This window comes from Somniosus microcephalus, chromosome 10 (assembly GCF_052327205.1).
Source record: "Somniosus microcephalus isolate GS21.2 chromosome 10, FLI_Smic_1.0, whole genome shotgun sequence".
In the NCBI taxonomy this organism is placed as follows: Eukaryota; Metazoa; Chordata; class Chondrichthyes; order Squaliformes; family Somniosidae; genus Somniosus; species Somniosus microcephalus.
Window position 1 is genome coordinate 186,701,544 of NC_140996.1, and position 24,301 is coordinate 186,725,844.

Consider the following 24,301-nt stretch of genomic DNA (forward strand, 5'->3'; position numbering starts at 1 on the left):
ATACTAGATCTAAAATAGCCTATTCCCTGGTTGGTTCCTCAACATACTGATCTAGGAAACTATCTTGTATACATTCCATGAATTCGTCCTCCACACTATTACTGCAAATTTGGTTAAAGTCCCCCATGATTACTGTACTACCCTTGTTACATGCGCCTCTAATTTCCTGATTTGTACTCTGCCCTACATTACAACTACTGTTTGAGGGCCTATAAACAACTCCCACCAATGTTTTCTGCCCCTTACTGTTTCTTAGCTCTATCCATACTGATTCTACTTCTTGATTTTCTGAGCTAAGATCCTTACTGTCTACCCCTCCTCCTTTTCCATTTTGTCTATCTCTTCTAAGAGTTAAGCATCCTGGAATATTTAGTTCCCAGCCTTGGTCACTTTGCAACTACGTCTCCATAATGGCTATTAGATCAAACCTATTCATTTCTATCTGCGCTATTCATCCATTTTGTTGCGAATGCTTTGCGCATTCAGTTATAGTGCCTTTAGCGTTGACTTTTTTTCTACTTTTCTCTGATGTCACCCTAGTCACAGATGCCCTATTACCTTTGTTACTTTCTCTGTCCCTTCCTGACCCACTCTGCTTATTTTTACTCAAAACTCTGTTCTGCTCTAGAGCCTTGACATTTCCCTTGCTGCTTTTAAATTTACTCTTTCCTGAATCCTCCCACCCCTCCCCCCACCCCTTCATTAGTTTAAAGTCCTGTCTACTGCCCTAGTTATTCGATTCACCAGGACACTGGTTCCAGCCTGGTTTAAGTGGCGCCCGTCCCAACGAAACAGCGCCCTCTTTCCCCAGTACTGGTGCCAGTGGCCCATGAAGTGAAACCCCTGCCTCCCACACCACTCTTTCAACCACGCATTTAACCTTCTAATCTGCTAATCCCTATGCCAATTGGCGCGTGGCTCAGGTAACAATCCAGAGATTATTACCTTTGAGGTTCTGCATTTTAATTTGGACCCCAACTCCTCAAACTCTCTCAGCAGAACCTCATTCCTAGTTCTACCTATGTCGTTGGTTCCTATGTGGACCACAATAACTGGATCCTCCCCTTCCCACTCCAAGTTCTTTTCCAGCCGTGAGGAGATGTCTTTAACCCTGACACCGGGCAGGCAACACAGCCTTCAGTGCTCCCTGTCGCAGCTGCAGAGAACAGTATCTATCCCTCTATTCAAATGATACGAGGAATTGACCCAAGATACCCTTGTCTGTGATTGAAAAGTTGGGGATAGAGAGGTCACATGAGATGGCATGGTCGAGGCGGTGGCTGTGAATATGGGTAGGAAAGTTTATATAGAGAGAGAGGTTGAGGGAGGGAGAGAGGGCAAGATGAATGGCGGTTGAAATTGAGGATCAGCAGTCGCTCAGTGCAGAAGCTGAAGGAGGAAAAAAGTGAGGATATCTCAGTGAGAAACAGTGCATGGGGCTTGGGTGAGTGGTAGAGAATGAGGATTTTAAAGGAGATGTGAGAGGGGTGGAACAAAGTGAGGTGCTCAAAGGAGGAGAAGGTGCCAGAGAAGTAGGGAACAGACCGCAGCAGCTGTTTGGGTGGAGCAGGTGGTGGAAGGTATAGCCAGATGGGGAGGCTTGTGAGATAGTGTTGAATGGAGTTGCTTCGCTATAGAAGTAGGGGAAATCAGGGAGTGAAGTCGCTGGGCTGCTTTGTAGAAGCTCAAAAGTCTCACTGGTGAAGGCCTTGGATCTGCATAGCTCAGAGAGAACATTAGTGAGGTAAAAGGGGATATTGGAGGTATATCTCATCTACATGCAGCTCCTTAGCGATGCCATCCAAAAACACAACGCCTGGTTCCGAATGTATGTTGACGAGACTCGGCTTTACCTCACCACCACCACCACCTCTCTCGACCCCTCCACTGTCTCTGATCTGTCACGCTGCTTGTCTGACATCCAGTATTAGATGAGCAGAAATTTCCTCCAATTAAATATTAGAAAGACCAAAGCCATTGTCTGCAGTTCCCACCACAATCTCCATTGCCTAGGCACTGACTCCTTACCTCTCCCCGGCCACTGTCCGTTCACAACCTTGGCATCCTTGGTGTCATATCTGACCCTGTAATGCGCTTCTGACCCCTTTTCCTCTCCATCACCAAGACCGCCTACTTCCACCTCCGTAACATTGCCTGTCTCCGGTCCCTGCCTCGGCTCGTCTGCTGCTGAAATCCTCATCCATGCATTTGTTACCTCTAGAATCGACTATTCCAATGTTCTCTTGGCCGGTCTCCCACCTTGCACCCACTGTAAACTTGAGCACACCCAAAACTCTGCTGCCTGTATCCGAACTCGCACCAAGTCCCGTTCACCCATCACCACTGTGCTCGCTGACCTACATTGGTTCCCAGTCTGGCAACGACTCGATTTTAAAATTCTCATCCTTGTTTTCAAATCCCTTCGTGGCCTCGCCCCTCCCTATCTCTGTAACCTCCTCCAGCACTACGACCCTTCAAGATCTCTGTGCTCCTCCAATTCTGGCCTCTTGCACAGCCCCGATTTTCATTGCTCCGTGCGGCCGTGCTGCAGCTGCCTAGACCCTACGTTCTGGAATTCTCTCCCTAAACCTCTTCGCCCCTCTACCTCTCTCATCCTTTAAGACGCTCCTTAAAACCTACCTATTGGATCAAGCTTTTGGTCACCTGTCCTACTATCTCCTTATGTGGTTCCATGTCAAATTCTGTTTGATAAAACTCCTGTGAAACACTTTGGGATCTTTTACTATGTTAAAGGCGCTATATAAATGCAAGTTGTTTACAAGAAAAGACAACAGATAGAATTGGATTTGTGATTTGATAGTCATAGGGAAAGAGGAGTTAGTTGAGATACTGGATGGGCTAAAAATTGATTAAAAAGGAGGTACTAGAAAGGTGGAAATTGCGGAGATACTGGCCATAATCTTCCAATCCTCCTTGGATACGGGGGTGGTGCCAGAGGACTGGAGAATTGCAAATGTTACACCATGGTTCAAAAAAGAGTGTAAGGATAAACCCAGCAACTACAGGCCAGTCAGCTTAACCTCGGTGGTGGGGAAGCTTTTAGAAACGATAATCCGGGACAAAATTAACAATCACTTGGACAAATATGGATTAATGAAGGGAAGCCAACACAGATTTGTTGAAGGCAAATTGTGTTTAACTAACTTGATTGAATTTTTTGATGAGGTAACAGAGAGGGCTGATGAGGGCACTGCAGTTGATGTGGTGTACATGGACTTCCAAAAGGCGTTAAGTGCCACATAATAAGCTTGCCAGCAAAGTTGAAGCGCATGGAATAAAAGGGACAGAGGCAGCATGGATACGAAATTGGCTAAGTGACTGGAAACAGAGAGTATTGGTGAACGGTTGTTTTTCAGACTGGAGGAAGGTAAACAGTGGTGTTCTCCAGGGGTCGGTACTGGGACCACTGCTTTTCTTGATATATATTAATGATCTGGGTGTACAGGGCACTATTTCAAAATTTGCAGATGACACAAAACTTGAAATTTGAAGTGAACAGTGAGGAGGATAGGGATAGACCTCAAGAGGACATAGACAGGCTGGTGGAATGGGCGGATACGTGGCAGATGAAATTTAACGCAGAAAAGTGTGAAGTGGTACATTTTGGTAAGACGAACGAGGAGAGGCAATATAAATTAAAGGGTACAATTCTAAAGGGGGTGCACATATACCCCCAGATATATGTGCACAACTCGTTGAAGGTGGCAGGGCAGGTTGAGAAAGCGGTTAAAAAGCATGTGGGAGCCTGGGCTTTATAAACAGAGGCATAGAGTACAAAAGCAAGGAAGTTATGATGAACCTTTATAAAATACTGGTTCGGCCTCAACTGGAGTGTTGTTTCCAATTCTGGGCATTGCACTTTAGGAACAATGTGAAGGCCTTCGAGAGGGTGCACAAAAGATTTAGAAGAATGGTTCCAGTGATGAGGAACTTCAGTAACGTGGGTAGACTGAAGAAGCTGGGGTTGTTCTCCTTGGAGCAGAGAAGGTTGAGAGGAGATTTGATAGAGGTGTTCAAAATCACGAGGGGTCTAGACAGAGCGGATAGAGAGAAACTGTTCCCATTGGCGGAAGGGTCGAGAACCAGAGGACACAGATTTAAGGTGATTGGCAGAAGATCCAAAGGCGACATCAGGAAAACTTTTTTACGCAGCGAATGGTTAAGATCTGGAATGCACTGCCTGAAAGGGTGGTGGAGGCAGATTCAGTTGTGGCTTTCAAAAGGGAATTGGATAAGTACCTGAAGGAAAAAAATTTGCAGGGCTACAGGGAAAGGGTGGGAGAGTGGGACTAGCTGAAGTGCTCTTGCAGAGAGCCAGCACAGGCTCAACAGGCCGAATGGCCTCCTACTGTGCTGTAATTATTCTGATTCTATTGTATTAATATATAGAAAGTCAGGTTTAGTTTTTATATTAGAATAATAATGGCCCCCCTCTCTCTCGTGTTGCCTGGTGATTTTTCAGGTGTTTAACACACAAATATGCAATAGTTGAAATTAATTTACTGTATGTCCTTTCTAAAGCTATTTATCGCTGAAATGGAAATAGCATGGCTCCTTGGCAGTCCTTTCTTTGCTGCTGCCACGAACATGAACATATTTCCCTTTAAAGAAATTTGCAATAAAAATCTTGAAACTTAACACAAATGGAATTGCATATTCAAAAATAAACTTAACCAATTTGTCAGAAACCCATACAAATTCACTTTGGTAATCATGAGTAGTCCTGTCCTACTGAGTTGTATTTGCCTTGATATTTCTAAGGCACCCATAGAAGCAACATGAGAAACCATTTGGTACCCTTTCAAAAATCCAATGTTCAGGAGTGCGTCACTGAGTCTAATCGGTCTCAACTATAAAAACCTTGGTGAAGATAGATGTGTATTATATTTTCCTCTCAAATTTCTCCTCACCCCTTTTCTCCTGTGAGGCCTGGTTCCAGAAGCATAGGTGTCTCTCCTTCATGCATGTCTAAACAGTAGCTAGTGGTGTTCCGCAGGGGTCAGTGCTGGGTCCCCAACTCTTTACAATCTATATTAACAATTTGGAGGAGGGGACCGAGTGTAACATATCAAAGTTTGCAGATGATACAAAGATGGGAGGGAAAGTAGTGAGTGAGGAGGACATAAAAAACCTGCAAAGTGACATAGACAGGCTAAGTAAGTGGGCAGAGATTTGGCAAATGGAATACAATACTGGAAAGTGTGAGGTTATGCACTTTGACAGGAAAAATCATAGAGCAAGTTATTATTTTAATGGCAAGAAACTGGAAAGTACTGAAGTACAAAGGGATCTGGGGGTCCTGGTGCACGAAACTCAAAAAGTTAGTATGCAGGTGCAGCAAGTGATCAAGAAGGCCAATGGAATGTTGGCTTTTATTGCTAGGGGGATAGAATATAAAAACAGGGCGGTATTGCTGCAGTTATACAAGGTATTGGTGAGACCACACCTGGAATACTGCATACAGTTTTGGTGTCCATACTTAAGAAAAGACATATTTGCTCTCGAGTCAGTACAAAGAAGGTTCACTCGGTTAATCCCGGGGATGAGGAGAGGTTGAGTAGATTGGGACTCTACTCATTGGAGTTCAGAAGAATGAGAGGCAATCTTATTGAAACATATAAGATTGTGAAGGGGCTTGATCGGGTGGATGCGGTGAGGATGTTCCCAATGATGGGTGAAACTAGAACTAGGGGGCATAATCTTCGAATAAGGGGCTGCTCTTTCAAAACTGAGATGAGGAGAAACTTCTTCACTCAGAGGGTGGTAGGTTTGTGGAATTTGCTGCCCCAGAAAGCTGTGGAAGCTACATCATTAAATAAATTTAAAACAGAAATAGATAGTTTCCTAGAAGTAAAGGGAATTAAGGGTTACGGGGAGCGGGCAGGAAATTGGACATGTGTCTAGGTTCGGAATGGTCATGGCCCTGTGGGTAGTGGAGTGGGCCCAGGGGCCGTGTAGCCTGGTTCTGCTCCTACTTCTTGTGTTCTAATTCTGTGTTAGATTTCAGGAGATGTTTTTATTCCTGTTCCTGGCTGGGGTGGAGATCGCCTTTACAGAAGGTAAGTACTGTAGAAAATATAGGGACAGAGTGATCTCCTGGACGAGTTTCGATCGCCTAGATGGGTCGGAGAGGAATTTCCCAGATTTTTTCTCCCAAATTGGCCATTGGGTTTTTTATCTGGTTTTTTGCCTCTCCCGGGAGATCACATGGGTCGGGTGGGATGGCGAGTGATAGAAGATTTGAGGTTAGGATCAGATCAGCCATGATCTTATTGAGTGGTGGAGCGGGCTCGAGGGGCCGATTGGCCTACTCCTGCTGCTATTTCTTATGTTCTAACCAGCTATTCAGTTGTGTGTGGTCAGGGGGGCAACAATTACAACTGAGCCCGATTCTGGCCTCGCCTGATGTCCACAAATGTGTACTTCCAACAGTATTCATTGGACAGTGATCATGAACAGGAAGTCTTGCAGACTGAAATCCGGACTGGCAGTCCAGTTCTTGATATTTGTTTTACATATTAATGCACTGCCAGCATATGTTAATTCATATCCCTCTCCTCATGGGTTAAGTAATTGTTTTAAGCCAAAGTTATTATGCAGAATCTTCAGGGATGACATACCTGCAACTCTTCCAAGTCATATGCTCTGATAATTAAGCATTCTTAATAATATTGATCAATTTTTTAAAAGTTAACCGTTGTGTGCTTTTTAGAGCCTGAAGATGGACCAGACAGTTTGGTTAATGATGGCAAAAGCTATGAAGATGGAAAGCTCTATATTTCCAAGATGATTTGGAAACAGACTGTGCCTGATGAAGCAATGTCTTTCACTGAGACTGCACATTCGGGACTGAGAAGAGTGAAATCCTATACTAGAAAGAGAAAGAAAAACTCTACAGTTGCCACTTTTCAGACAGACAGCATTAAAACTTTACCATCTCACTCTTCTGATGAAAAGGGTTTCTTGGAGAGCATTGTGGCTGAATCAAACTACAATGTGGTTTCTAATAACTTGACTTTTAGTCCAGTTAAAGACTGCAACATGAAACAGATTTTTTTGAATGAAAAGAACTCTGTCAATCAAAACCAGAGAGCTGATATTCACTCATATGACAAAAGTTTAGAGAAGGAGTTATCAGATCATAATATATCTTCATCATCTGACTGGTCACAGCTAAATCTCTCGGAACTTAATGAAAGCCAGATGATTAACGGATGCTTTGGCATAGTGGATTCTTTGACAAATGCATTGTGTTTGAGAAATGTGGGGGATCTAACACTCGCTTCAAATGAAAACGCTAGTAATCAGCAACTAGTTAACACTTTAGAAGACATTGATAAAGGATCCAGTTCTGTATCCTTAGAAGAGATGGGTCCAATAGTGCAGAATTCAGCCTCTCATTCTTTCACAGGTGAAGTAACAAAGATTCATCTGAATCACTCTGCAGTTGCTAATGATTTCAGAACAGTCGATGAAAGCACAAAGAATTCTGAAGCAGAAGTGAAATCCAGTACTCCAAATCATACTTGTGGTAGAACCCAATTGTCAAAACTACCCACTCCTGAAATTGCCTCCACAGATTGTTTTATAATTGGTGGTTCAACGCAAATTCAACCACATGTTGAGGGCTGGCTGGATTCAGATTCGGGCACTGTACCAACCAGACTTTTCCCCTTTTGCAAGAATGAAAGAGCACAGATAAAAAGGAGCACTGACCTGGAAAGTAAAACCAACCTAATGAAGCCAATGACTACTTTGAAAGATCACACAGCCAGTTTTACAGACTCTGTCAATAATGACAATATGCCCAATCAACCTGCTGTAGGTTCGAGAATACTTAGTAATGTTGTTTACTGTGCGACAGATCCCGATGCCGCTAAAAGTACCTCACTGGTTCTGGATTCAGTAAAATGTCAAGTGAATGAAGAAGACCATAGTTTCTTGCTTTCCACCCTGAAGGGACGTCCACGAAAATTCCTTTACTCTGTGCAAGATCCTTCAAATGATCAAAAGCAAAAGAACATCTCTTTGGACAAAACTGATTTACAAAATAGAACACCGATTCTTCCTTTGGTACTGAAGCCTTCCTGCAAATCATCTCCCCAAAAATCTGGAAAAGAACAGAAGTCTGTGTCAGGTATAACTCATCTTGTGCTAATTTTTACTTTATTTTGCTAATATCCTAAATGTTTTCAATTTTAGATGCCCTTTATAGATAACTGAAAATGTGTACAGACTGACAATTGTCCTCCTTCCTTCTATTAGGCTGGGAATTTACTTTTAGATGCATTGAAAGAAGAATGGTCACCGGACTCTTAATTGTTTTAAAATTCAGTGGGGGAGAAGTTGGCCTCCTTTGTGCCTCCCGTTAGCGCCTCCGGGGGGCAATAACGGGGCGCAAATGGGTTTGCGACTGGGTGCAGTGAAATTCCTTGCCGCTAAGACTTAGCACCTCGGTCCCTAGCGCCCTGGTGATGGTGACGCCATCCGGTGTGCAGTGACCCATTATCGCCCCAGATCTGAAATTCACTTCTGCCCTCTGCAGCATCGCCGGGCATCAACAACGGCAGCTGCAGGAGGCATTGTCACCGCGGATGGCCGCTTGGGGAGCAGCAATTAAATGCAGTGGTGGTCAGGTTGGCCAAAATTTTATTATCACCCCAGTGTGCGTTTTTTAAAATTTTTCCATCCCGCGATTGATCAGCCCTGCACTCTTGAGTGATTAGGGCTGCCTTCGCGGATTGCAGGTGTCATCGCCGACCATTCCCAGCCTTACCTTGAAATGACCTCAGCATTGACCTTTCCCTTTAAGGGAGGGAAGGAGCCTGTGAATCTGGCAGTGCTGCACGGGACATTTTGTGCAGCATTCTGCTTCTACTGCCCCCCTTGCTCAGTTTAGCGCTCCAAGCGAAGTGGTAGCGCTTGATTTAACCGGAAGTTCGCATCAGATTCAGTTGTGTAGCATTCGGCAATATTTTTGCGCTCCTGCAAAAGTTATCGCCCCAAATGGGGCGCTACGCAATTTCTAGCCTAATGTGTTGGGGATTACAGAAGGCTACTTTGCATACAAAATCCTATTTCTGTTCTTAAGAATTGTTTTGCTGTATTCCTGAAACTATGGTGTGAGCATCAAAGATTGGCATATTGTACCAACTGAATGGATCAGAAACAAAAGACAGTGCATCACAAATATACTGTATGAACCACCAACTAATTAGCAAATTTTAGTGATGATCTTGGGATACCACTAGTAAAATACAAATTGTAGTACATGAGATAATCAATCACAGGAGTATACCATTATTTAGTTGTTGCAGACTGCATCCTATTGTCAGCATTGAGATTTTTTAATCATCACATCTCAAGTCAATAACCGAATAAAAGCCAAGAAATGGTGTGTGTGTGCCGGTCCATAGTGTAGCAGTGGACTGTAACAGTTTTTGTTTTAAGTGGCATTCAGTTGGTACTTGGGTGAATTAGCTCATATTCTCATTTGGCTTGTTTTTCTGTCACATGTAACAGAAAAAAATTACATGAAACCCAAATTGCAACCCATGCGCAGTCCTACAGTAATGGCACTCGGTTGCTTTTTAAAGAAATGGACAGTAAATACAGTCTTCCCAGCATCTCCCACTTCCTGAAAATAAATGAAAACTTGGCTATGATTTGACTTAATCCTTAACAGATTGTTCTTTGCCTTTTTTAAAAAAAAATCATCTAACTTAAATGAATTGAAAGAAGCTTTTTTTTTCTCTTGAAGGACTGTTCACAATATTGGCAATTTATTTCTTTAGGATTCACATAGACTTGATTTTTGCATTTAGTATTAATTTTGTTTAGGTAGTCTTATTCTGTGACTTTGTGGGGGGGTGTTTAACTTTCAATATGCTTTTCTGTTTTTAGGTTTCGCTACTTCAGCTACTTACAGAGAAAATGAGGAAGTTACCAGTGTTAAATGTGTTCTATGCATTGATCCCTCTGATAAAGCCAGTAAGACACATGACACTGAAGCAAATGAAAACCTGCAACACGATCATCAGCTTCCTAAGGAATCTGGCAATGTAGAAGATGGAGTAGTGCCTCAGCATCTTAAAAAAGATGAAACTGCTGATAAATTATCACACACTTCTAATAATGACAAGAATTGGCATAATTTTGTGACGCCACTGAACAGCAGACCTGCTTCCCGTAATAGTCGGGGGGGTAGAATTTTTGCCACAGCTCGTCACACAGTGGCTAAAAGGCTAACTTTGGAATCTAAAGTGATGTTGACTAATAGTTTTGGTGTCCAGGCTGAAGATGCTGAGGACAGTTGTGTACTTTCAGTTGTTAACTCTGTTCAGCCAGAGAAGGCAAGTGTAATTGAAAACACTGTTCTGCAGAATAAGGGGAGATCCTGTTCAGAGTTTAGATTGTCACCTTTATCTGATGCAAATCCAAGTCCTGAGCATCATGATTGCAGTGAAACAAAACTTCAAGGAAACACAGTTATCCACGATGACCTTGACAGTAATTATACATTTGTACCAATTTCTGCACAATTATCAACCAAACAACTGGCCTGCACTTCGATTATATCTCGTAGGATATCATCTCACTCCTCCTGTATCTCGAATGTTTTGCACAAAACGAAGCAACTTTTCTTTGATCTTGAAAAATGTAAGAGAACTTTGAAAAACGAGACTGGTCTGTCCGAACCCCAGCATCTAAAACCAAATGAAAATATGGAGATATTATCAACTTGTTTGAGTAAAGAGAAACATTCTGAGGGTAGTCTTGCTGACAAGGAATTGTCAAATAAAGATCAGAAACTTGGCTTACATATAGTAGAAGCTGAAAAGAGAGAATGTTCTGTTAATACAGATTTTCATATTGGTAATAGAAAAATTGCAGTGTTGGCATCCACTTTGAAGACCAGAAAATTGATTGCTGAAGTAGGCAGTGATTCATTCTTGGCTTCTTCAGAACCTGTATTGGTACAACCTTTGCCAGAATGTGAAATAGAATATATGGAAAGTGCTTTTACAGGAGCCAAGAAAATGCCATGCAACATACCATGTTCCACCATATCTGGTCTTGGAATGACTTGCAACAAATCCTCCAAATTAACAGAGGGATGCATGAATTCACATAAGGAAACAAGGACAGCTCTTTCTGCATCTATCACCGAAACAAAATTGCAAGAGCTTGCTGAAATTACTCAACCTTCACACTGTATTGTGCCAATACAAGAAGGGAACACAAATAAAATGGAATTAAAATCTCCGAGTGCAGAAGATGGTATCAGTTCTGTGACAACAATAAAAGAAACTTGTACAGTTTTAGAAAGCACAAAAACCCCACTGATATCTGGACATTCTGAATCTTGTAAACGTGGGCCCAACATTAATGGCGTGCAAACTGCTGAACACCACGCAGATTTATCTGCAGAAAACCTTTCAAAAGAGAAATTGTTCAAAAAATGTGAAAGTAAGAGCTTGGAAGTAAACTCTGCACAGGCAGTTATGGATGAATATATCACTTCAAAAAACAGATCTGAGAGTCAAGAAGGAAATAGTTCAATCTCTTCAACTAAAGTAGAGATTAAAACCAAATCTCCTGAACCCAAAATTAACACACAAAATGTTAAACCACCACTTGCCTTTGTAAAAGAACAAACTTTTGATTCCTCTGCAACTTCATCTCCGCCAAAATTGCTTGGGAAATGTGCTTGTTTGACAGCTAGTCAAGCAGCAGAACTAACAGAATTGTTTAGCATATTAGAGGACACGGGTAGCCAGTTTGAATGTACGCAGTTTAGAAAACAATCTGCAGTTGGTGATGTAATGAACAAGGATGCCAACCTGCTCATTATTGAGCGTTTAGGTCACACTCCCCCAGCTCCTATTTTGGATAGGTGTAAGGATATTGATTTTGGTGAAAGTTATGATGTTGAACCTTCAATGCTGTTGAACAGTAAACCATGTAACTCACAACAGCTAGCAGAGTCCTCAAAAACAGAGACTAGATCTGAAATCTATCAGCAGAATACAGAAACAATAGAGCAACCCATACCAAATAAACTTGCTGATTCCTATGTTGGCTTGAGCAATAAAATGAAAAGAATTGCAGCACTTACAGTACCAAATTTATGTACAAATTCTATGGAACTTCCCTCAAACACTCTTAAAATACAATCGGCTACAACACTGACTAAAACATTTCCACCCCTGAAAGATGAAACGAGTTTTAAGGGAGAATATGGAGGTTTTTGTGCAGCAAGTGGGAATAAAATAAAGCTCTCTGTTGAGAGTCTGAAAAAAGCAGCAAATGTTTTCAGGGACACTGACAATGACCATGTTCAAACTACTGCTCCGGTACATGCAACTAATGCTTTCGGTTATTTACGAGATGGTTCTGTCAGTGAGTCTAAAAAGGTAACAGAAGATAAATTAAATGATGTTACAAAAACAGTAAAAAGTAGTGAGTCCTACCAGCTACGTGCAGCTCGTGACAATCATTTAACTGTAAACAGTAAAAATAGTCAGGATAACATCTTGAAAAATGGGAGTAAAATCGTGACCAGTGATAGAAAAATGAGTGGTTTTCAGACAGTCGGGAGCAGGAGGTTCCCTGTCCCTGAAGAAGCAGCTCTAGATAAAGCAATATATTTGACTAAGCAAAACGTCTTGAAAAAATCTGACAGCAAGAACAACGGGAAACCTAGTACAATGAAAAATACAATTTGGCAAAAGAACACATGGCAACCTGGTTACAGCACAAAAGACACTGGGAACAAGGAATTAGTTGACAGTAAAATGGAGCCCACAGATGATTACTTATTGTCCAAAACTTTTACTAGCCATATCAAACCCTCGTTTGAAGCAACAGATATTGACAGTAATGAAATTAAGTGTTTCCAGACTGCAAGTGGTAAGAGAGTCACAATCTCCAAAGGAAACCTGGATAAAGCGAAAAGTTTGCTCGAGACCAAAGATTGCTACAGTGCAAACTGCCAAAACCCCAAGCTGCCTACAGGAACAGCAAAAAATGCATCTCAACACCTTGATAAGAGCATGAATACTTTTCAAAGCCATATGAAAAAAAAAGATGCAAATATGCAACTCTGTGATCAAAAAGGGAGTAATCAGGCAGAATCAAATGTTTCGGTTTGTGCTGCATTTATAGTTCCCAGTGAGAAAAACATCTCTGAGGATAGTAATTCAATTCAGAGTAATTCACTGTTTGCTGCTACAGGCACTGGAATGAACGGATTCCAAACTGCTAGTGGTAAGATGGTTCCTGTCTGCAAAGCATCTCTTGACAAAGCAAAAGCTTTATTTGCTGAGGAGGACCTATTGAATAAAACTATAAAACATACAGTGGAAAATGTTTCGACGGAATCTCCTCGTCCACATACTGGCTCACCATTAATTCAGAGTGCAGTAAAAAGTGCAGTGAAGAAACAATTGGAGAATAACCACAGTCCTGAAATGCTTCACCTTTTGAATCCTAAAAGTCACAGCAAGTTGCATGATTCTTCTGTTCAAAGAGAACATATTGAGCATTCGGATCTGGGCATTGGTACAGAAATGAAAGGTTTCCAGACTGCTAGTGGTAGAAGAGTCAATGTATCAAAGGTGGCTTTAGATAAAGGAAGGGCTTTGTTTGTTGAAGAGGATTATAACAAACTTAGAATTCAAGATAGTTTAATATCCTCTGCAAAAATTAAAAATGTACTTCCTGAGGACAATGTTTTAAATGATGGAGACTTGGAGGAAGCTAAATTTCCACAGAGGTTAGATATGAGAAACCAGATGAACAGTCTTCCAGCTAAGCAGCCTTTAGGGTTCTGTACTGCAAATGGTAACATCGTTTCAGTTAGTGAGACAAACTTGAAATATGCAAAAGAGAAATTTTCAGATAATGAACCCGGGGAAAGCAAAGTTTCAGTTTCCAATATTCCAAATGTTAATAATCACGGTGATTTTGCTGGTGATGTCATTGTATCTGAGCCTCCTCAACAGATTCTTACAACTGGATCTTTTGCCTTCAGCACAGCAAGTGGAAAGTCTGTACAGGTTTCAGAAGAATCTTTAAAGAAATGCAAACATTTCTTTACTGAAGTAGGAGTTAATAAGGAGGAATTTGAGAGGATCGTAGACAAAGATTTGAAATCCAAGGAAAACAGACTTTCAGAAAAAATATGGCATTCAGATACCTCCAGCACAAAGGCATCTCTTGGATTCAACACTGCAAGCGGAAAAGCGGTTTTTGTTTCTGATGATGCACTTCAGAAAGTTAAGTATATGTTAAAAGAATTTGACATGAACGATGGTTCTTTAAGTAGCCCAAATAATATTGCTATGAGCAGTGAACAAGCATGTGAAGAAAGTTCAGAGTTGATTCACAAAATATCAAATAACTGCGCAGCGAGCGCTTCAATCATGCAAAATCCTGTCCAAGCAGAGTCAAGTGAAAGGAAAATGAATCATCCTGAGATTAATAGATCTACAAGAAATTGGGCATCATCTTGTTTGAATACCAGCATTCTCATGTCTGGATTTCAAACGGCTAAAGGGAAAGAAGTGACGGTAGAAGAAAGTAGTTTAACTGCAGCAAGAATGCATCTGGCTTCAAATGAAAATGATAAATTGGGCCACACTGCTGAGGGAGTTAATATGCACACTGAAGGTAGAATTAGACCAATTTGTAATGTAAGCAGTGTATCTACATCTGTAGTACATTCATTGAAGAGTAATCATGGCACATATCCCAAAATGCTGGAAAATGACATGGAAAAAGAGGCTCTGGAGGGTTCAAAGGCTCTGATGGAAGATGATGAACTTCTTGATTTTACATCAGGCAAGGCGTTTAGATCAACCTACGACAGCACAAATCAATCCATTAGACCAGACTTAAGAACAGGAAAGAGACACAGATCAGAGGGAAAAACTGCAACAGGTAAATGGTATAAAATTTTGGTTAAATTATGTAGGATATTCTGTTTCATTTCCATAAAGGCATAATCCAGATGGAATGAGTCAGCTGAGCCCTGAATGCTCCAGTTTAGGCCACTATTATGTACATATTTTGTAGGCAGGGCAAGCTGCTCATTCTACCTCAAATCAAGCATTAACTCATTAATTATTGGAATATTTAAATACTGCCAGTCAACAGAGGGTGCAGAGCGGCTGCTGGCTACCGAAGGATCGGACGGCTCTTGGCTAATGTTTGACCCTCTCTATCCCTGCAACTCTCCTAAAAATAAAACCACCTCAAAACCAATCTCTTCAACCAAGCTTATAATCACCCTCTTAATCTCTCCCTTTCTGACTCTGTTTTCATTACGTCTATTTTGGAAGTGCCTTAGGAGACGTTTCGATATCAAAAGCATGAGATAAAAGCAGGTTGTTTTCAGAAGGTGATCTGTAGTTTTTACAAAAGTGTTTGTGTTTGATCCATGTAATGTAAGGTAACCCTGTTTCTGTTTAACCTGTGTGAATATTTTCTTCAGGTCTGGACCCAATTTCTTTTTCCACCCTGCCCCACTCCCACTTTTCTTACCACTTCCGGCCCTGCTCTGTTCTCATCAGCTTTTCATCTCCTCCAGCCTATCTTTTCTCTTGCTGCCATCCCAGGCTTGATTCTCTCTTGAACCAGCCCGTGGCCTCGCTCTGCTCCTTAGTATTTTGCACCATACTCATTACAGCCCCTTCAAGAGGCAACCCCAACTGTCTAATATCCATTGTTGTTGACCATCCTGCCCATCTCATTCCTTGGGTGTTAACTTCTCTCCATACCTCTTTTATCTCGTCTATGCTGCCTGACCCTGCCAGTGGATTATCAATCACTACCCTGTTCTGCATTGCCCTCCACAGTGTTCACAAACTCTCAAATTTTGCTTTCTACAACCGCATCATAGTTAAATCTATTGACATAATGGGCTGGATTTTCATTGGGCCTTGGAGGCGTGTGGGGGTTTTAAATCCTGAAATTAGGGGTCCGGACCCCATCCCGCCCCCAACCCACCTCCATGCCAGTTTCAAAGGAGGCGGGTAACAGCCCTGCACTGGGACCCGCCTCCCCGAGGCGGGAAGGGGATTAGTGCCAATTAACTGCTTGTTAACAGGTAGCTAACAGGCAGTTTTTAGCCTAATCCCTACTTTTATTGTTGAAATGTGGGATTCCCGATGGCTCCAAACCACGCCAAGTTAGCGAGGTGGGCCGTCAGGATGAAGGGCTTGGAGGGGTCGAGATGTCCGGTGTTCAGGTGAGTGATGGGTGCATGAGTGCAGAGGTAAGTGTGTTTGGTCTGTGTAAAGTGTTTAAAGAAGTTCTGCTAACCTTTACTTACCTTCAGAGACCTGAAGGAAGGAAAGCTATAAAGTCCCTCATCTCACCAGCACAGAAAGCAGAATGGCCGCCAGCTGTCAAAATCTGCAGCCTCTGCTTTCTCTTCCGGGGAGATCTCTAAATCATCCTGAGAGAAAGGAATTAACCTGGAGTACAGATTGTCAGTGTTTGACAGCTTCAAACAGCTGTGAAACGCTGATATTTCATCTGTCAAAAGGTCTTGACAGATGAAATATCAATATGTGACGTCACCTGTTGCCGGCTGGCCCTTAATTGGCCTGCAGCGGGCTCAACAAGGTCAATCAAGTCAAAATCACGTGGATTGGCTAGAACTCGATGGAGGCGGGCCTACAACCCCAAAAGTTGTAGTCCTGCCTCCTCAATGAAAATCCAGCCCAATGATTGTAACAGAAAACTTGCTTACAAATGATGACTCCTTCCCCCTCATCGAAGTCTTCCCACCTGGAGGCACGTTCCATCATTTGCCCTATTCAACAAAAAAAAACAAAAAAAAATGTTTCTTCTGCTCTCTGTTCTCAATCTCATCTGTTTAATCTTGTATGTATGTCCCCTTGTTCTGGACCTCTCAAACACTGAAAACAGTCTGTTTCTATTTGCTCTGTCCCATCCCGTTATAATTTTAAACACTTCTATCAAATCACTCCCAAGTCACTGTTCCAACTGAAATAGCCTCTTCACTTCTTTCTCCGTAATTGTATTTCCTCATACCAGGCAGCATCCTAATGAATATATGCTGTACCATCTCTATTGACGTAACATTCTTCCTGTTGTGTGGAACCCAAAGCTGCACCTAGTACTCCGACTGTTATCGGCAAGTTCCAGCTCTGCCTCTTCCCCCTACTCTTCTGGCAATTTCTCCTCCTTCAAACACCTCACTTTCTTTATCCCTTTCACTTAATCCTCATTGTCTACTGCCGTCCCAACCCTGATACCAAATCCTCATTGTCTACTGCCGTCCCAACCCTGATACCAAATCCTCATTGTCTACTGCCGTCCCAACCCCGATACCAAATCCTCATTGTCTACTGCCGTCCCAACCCCGATACCAAATCCTCATTGTCTACTGCCGTCCCAACCCCGATACCAAATCCTCATTGTCTACTGCCGTCCCAACCATGATACCAAATCCTCATTGTCTACTGCCGTCCCAACCCCGATACCAAATCCTCATTGTCTACTGCCGTCCCAACCCCGATACCAAATCCTCATTGTCTACTGCCGTCCCAACCCTGATACCAAATCCTCATTGTCTACTGCCGTCCCAACCCCGATACCAAATCCTCATTGTCTATTGCCGTCCCAACCCCGATACCAAATCCTCATTGTCTACTGCCGTCCCAACCATGATACCAAATCCTCATTGTCTACTGCCGTCCCAACCCCGATACCAAATCCTCATTGTCTACTGCCGTCCCAACCATGATACCAAATCCTCATTGTCTACTGCCGTCCCAACCCTGATACCAAATCCTCATTGTCTACTGCCGTCCCAACCCCGATACCAAATCCTCATTGTCTACTGCCGTCCCAACCCTGATACCAAATCCTCATTGTCTACTGCCGTCCCAACCCCGATACCAAATCCTCATTGTCTACTGCCGTCCCAACCCCGATACCAAATCCTCATTGTCTACTGCCGTCCCAACCCCGATACCAAATCCTCATTGTCTACTGCCGTCCCAACCCCGATACCAAATCCTCATTGTCTACTGCCGTCCCAACCCCGATACCAAATCCTCATTGTCTATTGCCGTCCCAACCCCGATACCAAATCCTCATTGTCTATTGCCGTCCCAACCCCGATACCAAATCCTCATTGTCTACTGCCGTCCCAACCCCGATACCAAATCCTCATTGTCTACTGCCGTCCCAACCCCGATACCAAATCCTCATTGTCTACTGCCGTCCCAACCCCGATGCCAACTTTCTCAGAGATCTCCCCATTTTTCAATTTTTGGTTTCTGTCCTTGTTCAATGTCGCCTTTCATGTGAACTCTCCCACCATACCCACGGCCATCCCCTCGATCTTACCATCTCAAGCAACTTTTCCACCTCACTGATTAAGAACATCTCTAACCACTTCTTCATCTCCCTTACCAACCAAATTCCCTTTTCTTCAAGCCCACTGCCCTCACCCTCTATTCCTGCACAAAAATAATTATTTGGCCAGCTCCCTTACAAATTCATTATCAACTCCCTCTCCTCTGGCCCTCTATTTCTCACAATATACCTGCTACTGTTGCCTTACTCAACTGCTTCCTTACTCCAGCCTTTGACATCCTCGTTTACACCTGCCATTTAACACTCTTACCATTCCCCCAGGTATCATCCTATCTTCACTCCCTTAATTTATCGCCAGATTGAGCCTAACCACAGAAAGTGCTACTTTACCTTGGTCTCTTGGAAAATCATCCTCTTATTACTACAGGATCATCCTGTAGGGCAAGGGCAACCCACGACTCCTTTTCTTCGTAACAAACCAACTCCTCAAACATCTTTCCCCAGCCCACGCACCTCCAACATCAAATACAAAGAGCTCATGGGTTTATTTGTGTCTCAAGATTGAGACCATACATGCAGCTACCTGGACTGTCACCTCTCCTCCTCTTCTCTTCCACTCCCACACCCCATATTTACTGACATTAATGTTTCCCTTTGCTCAGGTACTGTCCATCTCCTTTCCAAAACTGATATCGCTTCCTCCTCAAAAAGCCTATCCTTGATCCATCTGCCCTTCTGGGCCATATCTAATTTTTTCCTCACTGAAATGTTGAACATGTCATTGCTATCCAACTCTTTGCCTATGTCTTTCAAACCTCCCTGTATGAACCCATTCGGTCTGGCTTCCAAACTACTCAGCATTGAGACTACACTGGTTACAATCACAGATTTTATCCTCTGCCTGTAACCACAGCGCATTATGCCTCCTTGACCCTCACGCCATGAAATTTGACATAGTTGAACAAACCATCCTCGTCCATTGCCTTCTCTGCTGTCAGCTCAATGGAACTGCCCTTGTGTGGTTCCACACCTACCTATTGCAATGCAGCCAGCACTTCTCCAACAATGCATTCTCTTCCTGCCCCCACAGCTCCCCAAAGATGCAAAGTGCCTCTCTTTTTCGTCAACTACATCCTCTGCAGGCATGGGGGTAAGGTTTCATATTTACGGATGACACCCAGTTCTACCTCCATCAACTTCTCTTAACCCCACAATCATCTCTATGCTGTCAGATTGCCTGATTGATACTGTGTTGCGGATGTCAAAATTTCCTCCAAATGAGCAGGAGAAGACTGAAACAATGGCCCAGAAATTAGGTTCGGGGGCTTGCCGCGCCTGCAAGCCCCCGATGTGCACTTACCCGGCGCGCCGACAGCTGAAGCCTGGGCCTGCTTGGAATTCCTGTCACTGGCCCGGTTCAGCTGTTGGCGTGCTGTGCTTGCCTGATCCAGCGGCGTAGTTAGTTCGATGTGCCGGCTGGGATCAGGTGAGCACTGGGCAGCCAATCAGGGGAGGGAAAACTTCATTCATGAGTTTGATAGTAAGAACTGTCAAACTCATGAAAACTACGGGTGCCCAAAACACTACTTAAACTTTAAATAAAATTTTAAAAAACATCCCACTAATTAAATGAACTATAAATAACTTTAAAAAACTATTTTAAACAATTAATCAAATTTTTGAAAAAAATAATTTTTTAAAGAAATCTGGTCTAAAAATACACTTACCTTACTGTAAAGTCCTTAAAAACAATAAAGCTGTGGAAAAAATGTTATAATTTTAAATAATAGACCACTTACCTTAAAGAATCAAGTCCTTACGTCTCCTTTTTACATTTCTAAAAAGTTGAGGCCCTTACACACGGGCAAACCTGTCAAAAAGAAGGAAGTTCAACGCGTGTGCGCAGGACCTCTGAACCCCTTGGAGGAAATGCCGGTTTCCCGCGCATGCGCTGTGCATGCTGAAATCCGGCACTTCCAACGGGCCCACGCGTGAGTACCCCGTCCGTACCCACGCGTTGGGACCGGAATTACTGGGCCAATCTTCTTTGACTCCCGCCATGAACTCCTTTCCCTTACTATTACATAGAGCTTACAGCACAGAAACGGGCGATTCGGCCCAACTGGTCTATTCTGGTGTTTATGCTCTACACGAACCTCTTCCCACCCATCTTCATCTAACCCTACCTGCACATCCTCCTCTTCCTTTTTCCCTCGTGTACTTATCTAGTCTCCCCCTAAATGCATCAATGCTATTTGCCTCAACTAATCCTTGTGGTAGCAATTTCCATATTCTAACTATTCTCTGGGTAAAGAAGTTTCTAAGAACATAAGAAATAGGAGCAGGAATAGGCCATTTGGCCCCTCGAGCCTGCTCCGCCATTCGATAAGATCATGGCTGATCTGGTCTTGGCCTCAGCTCCACTTCCCTGCCCGCTTCCCACAACGATTGACTCCCTTATCGTTCAAAAATCTCTATCTCCACCTTAAATATATTCAATGACTCCGCCTCCACAGCTCTCTGGGGTAGAGAATTCCAAAGAGTAACAACCCTCAGAGAAGAAATTCCTCCTCCTTTCTGTTTTAAATGGGCGCCCCCTTATCCTGAAACTATGCCCCCTCGTTCTAGATTCCCCCACGAGGGGAAACATCCTCTCTACATCTACCCTGTCGAGCCCCCTCAGAATCTTATACGTTTCAATAAGATCACCTCTCATTCTTCTAAACTCCAATGAGTATAGGCCCAACCTGCTCAACCTTTCTTCATAAGACAGCCCCTTTTATCTCCGGAATTAACCTAGTGAACCTTCTCTGAACTACCAATGCAAGTATAGCCCTCCTTAAATAAGGAGACTAGATTGATTCCTGGGATGAGAGGACTGTCCTATGATGAGAGATTGTGTAGAATGGGCCTATACTCTCTGGAGTTTAGAAGAATGAGAGGTGATCTCATTGAAACATACAAGATTCTGAAGGCGATTGACAGGGTAGATGCTGAGAGGTTGTTTCCCCTGGCTGGAGTGTCTAGAACTAGGGGGCATAGTCTCAGGATAAGGGGTAGGCCATTTAAGACTGAGATGAGGAAGAATTTCTTCACTCAGAGGGTTGTGAATCTTTGGAATGCTCTGCCCCAGAGGGCTGTGAATGCTGAGTCTTTGGGCTGGATTTTATCAATAGAGGCAAGTAGGAGGCGGGACTCCTACTTTTGGGGTTGTAGTCCCGTCTCCATCGCGTTGTGGCCAACCCACTCGATTTTCCCTTGATTGACCTTATTGAGCCCGCCCAGCAGGCCAATTAAGGGCCACCCGGCAACAGGTGACGTCACAGATTGACATTTCATCTGTCGAGCTTTTGACAGATGAAATATCAGCGTTTGACAACTCTTTGAAGCTGTCAAACACTGACAGTCTATACTCTAAGTTAATTCCTTCCTCTCAGGCTGATTTAGAGATCTCTCCAGAACAGAAAGCAGAGGCTGCAACTTTTTGACAGCTCGCAGCCATTCTGTGCCGGTGAGATGAGGGACTCCCGAGACCTGAAGGAAGGAAGCCTGCATTAGTAAGTAAAGGTAAGTAAAACTTATTTAAACACTTTACACACACCAAACACACTTACCTCTGCGCTCATGCACCCATCACTCACCTGAACACCGGACATCTCGAACCCTCCAAGTCCTTCAGCCCGACGGTCCGCCTCACTAACTTGGCGTGGTTTGGAGCAGCCGGGCAGCCCACACTTCAGGGATAAAAGTAGGGATTAGGCTAAAAACTGTCGTTAACAGGCAGTTAATTGGCACTAATCCCCTTCCCGCCTCGGGGAGGCGGCTCCCAGCACAGGTCGGGTACCCGCCTCCTGGGAAACGGGCATGGAGGCGGGTTGGGGGCGTGATGGGTTCGTGCCCCCCGATTTCGTGATTTTAACACACCACACGCCTCCATTCCCGCCTCCACGGCCCTGGGAAATTCTAGCCCTTTGAGTATATCCAAAGCTGAGACAGATAGATTTTTGGACTCTAGGGGAATCGAGGGATATGGAGTTGAGGTCGATGATCAGCCATGATCTTATTGAATGGCGGAGCAGGCTCGAGGGGCTGTATGGCCTACTCCTCTCTTACTTCTTACGTTCTTATGAGACAAAACTGTACGCAGTACTCCAGGTGTGGCCTCACCAACGCCCTATATAGCTGTAGCAAGACTTCCCTACTTTTATACTCCATCCCCCTTACAATAAAGGCCAACATTCCATTTGCCTTCCTAATTACTTGTTGTACCTGCATACTAACTTTTTGTGTTTCATGTACAAGGACACCCAGATCCCTCTGTACTGCAGCATTTTGTAGTCTCCCTCCATTTAAATAATCATTTGCTTTTTTATTTTTCCTACCAAAGTGGATAACCTCACATTTTCCCACATTATACTCCATCTGCCAAATTTTTGCCCACTCACTTAACCTATCTATATCCCTTTGCAGATTCTTTGTGTCCTCTTCACAACTTACTTTCCCACCTATCTTTGTACCATCAGCAAATTTGGCTACATTACACTCGGTCCCTTCATCTAAGTCATTAATATAGATTGTAAACAGCTGAGGCCCCAGCGCTGATCCCTGTGGCACCCCACTAGTTACAGTTTGCCAATCCGAAAATGACCCATTTATCCCGACTCTCTGTTTTCTGTCAGTTAGCGAATCCTCTATCCATGCTAATATATTACCCCCAACCCCATGAGCTCTTATCTTGTGCAGTAACCTTTTATGTGGCACCTTATTGAATGCCTTCTGAAAATCCAAATACACAACATCTACTGGTTCTCCTTTATCCACCCTGCTCGTTACATCCTCAAAAGAACTCTAGCAAATCTGTCAAACAAGATTTCCCTTTCATAAAACCATGCTGACTCTGCTTGACTATTATGATTTTCTAAATGTCCTACTAGTACTTCCTTAATAATGGACTCCAGCACTTTCCCAATGATAGACATTAGGCTAACTGGTCTATAGCTTCCTGCTTTCTGTCTCCCTCCTTTCTTGAATAGGGGTGTTACATTTGCGGTTTTCCAATCCACTGGGACCTCTCCAGAATCCAGGGAATTTTGGTAGATTACAACCAGTGCATCCACTATCTCTGCAGCCACTTCTTTTAAGACTCTAGGATGCAGGTCATCAGGTCCAGGGGACTTGTCCACCTTTAGTCCCATAAGTTTGCCTAGTACTTTTTCTCTAGTGATGGTGATTGTTTTAAGCTTCCCCCTCCCTATAGCCCCTTGATTATCTATTATTGCTGGGATGCTTTTAGTGTCTTCTACCGTGAAGACTGATACAAAATATTTGGTCAAAGCCTCTGCCATTTCCCTGTTTCCCATTATTAATTCCCCAGTCTCACCCTCTAAGGGACCAACATTTACTTTAGTTACTCTCTTCCGTTTTATATACCTGTATAAGCTCTTACTGTCTGTTTTTATATTTCTTGCTAGTTTACTCTCATAATCTATCTTCTTCCTCTTTATTTTTTTAGTCGTCCTTTGCTGGTTTCTAAAAATTTCCCAATCCTCCACTAATCTTCGCAACATTGTATGCCTTTGTTTTCAATTTGATACCACCCTTAACTTCCTTAGTTAGCCACGGATGGTTCATTCTTCTCTTCGAGTCTTTCTTTCTCACTGGAATATATCTTTACTGAGAGTTATGAAATATCTCCTTAAATGTCTGCCACTGCTTATCTACCGTCTTACCCTTTAATCTATTTTCCCAGTCTACTTTAGCCAACTCTGTCTTTCATACCTTTGTAATTGCCTTTATTTAAGTTCAGGACACTAGTTTGAGACCCAAGTTTCTCGCCCTCCAACTGAATTTGAAATTCCAACATGCTATGATCACTCTTCCCTAGAGGATCCTTTACTATGAGATCATTAATTAATCCCATCTC

General features: G+C 43.1%; 1 protein-coding gene across 4 annotated transcripts in view; it reads left to right on the forward strand.

Moving 5' to 3' along the window:
• Nucleotides 1–24,301, forward strand: part of brca2 (BRCA2 DNA repair associated) — a 136,195-nt gene that overhangs the window by 27,324 nt on the left and 84,570 nt on the right. For all 4 annotated transcript variants that reach the window (XR_015079777.1, XM_085999333.1, XM_085999330.1 and 1 more), the window contains exons 10-11: nt 6,734–8,158; nt 9,925–14,964. Coding sequence is in view for 3 of the 4 variants with exons in the window: in XM_085999333.1 (XP_085855459.1) it covers nt 6,734–8,158; nt 9,925–14,964 (6,465 nt within the window). In the remaining variant the exon portion in view is untranslated. The remainder of the gene's footprint in view (nt 1–6,733; nt 8,159–9,924; nt 14,965–24,301) is intronic.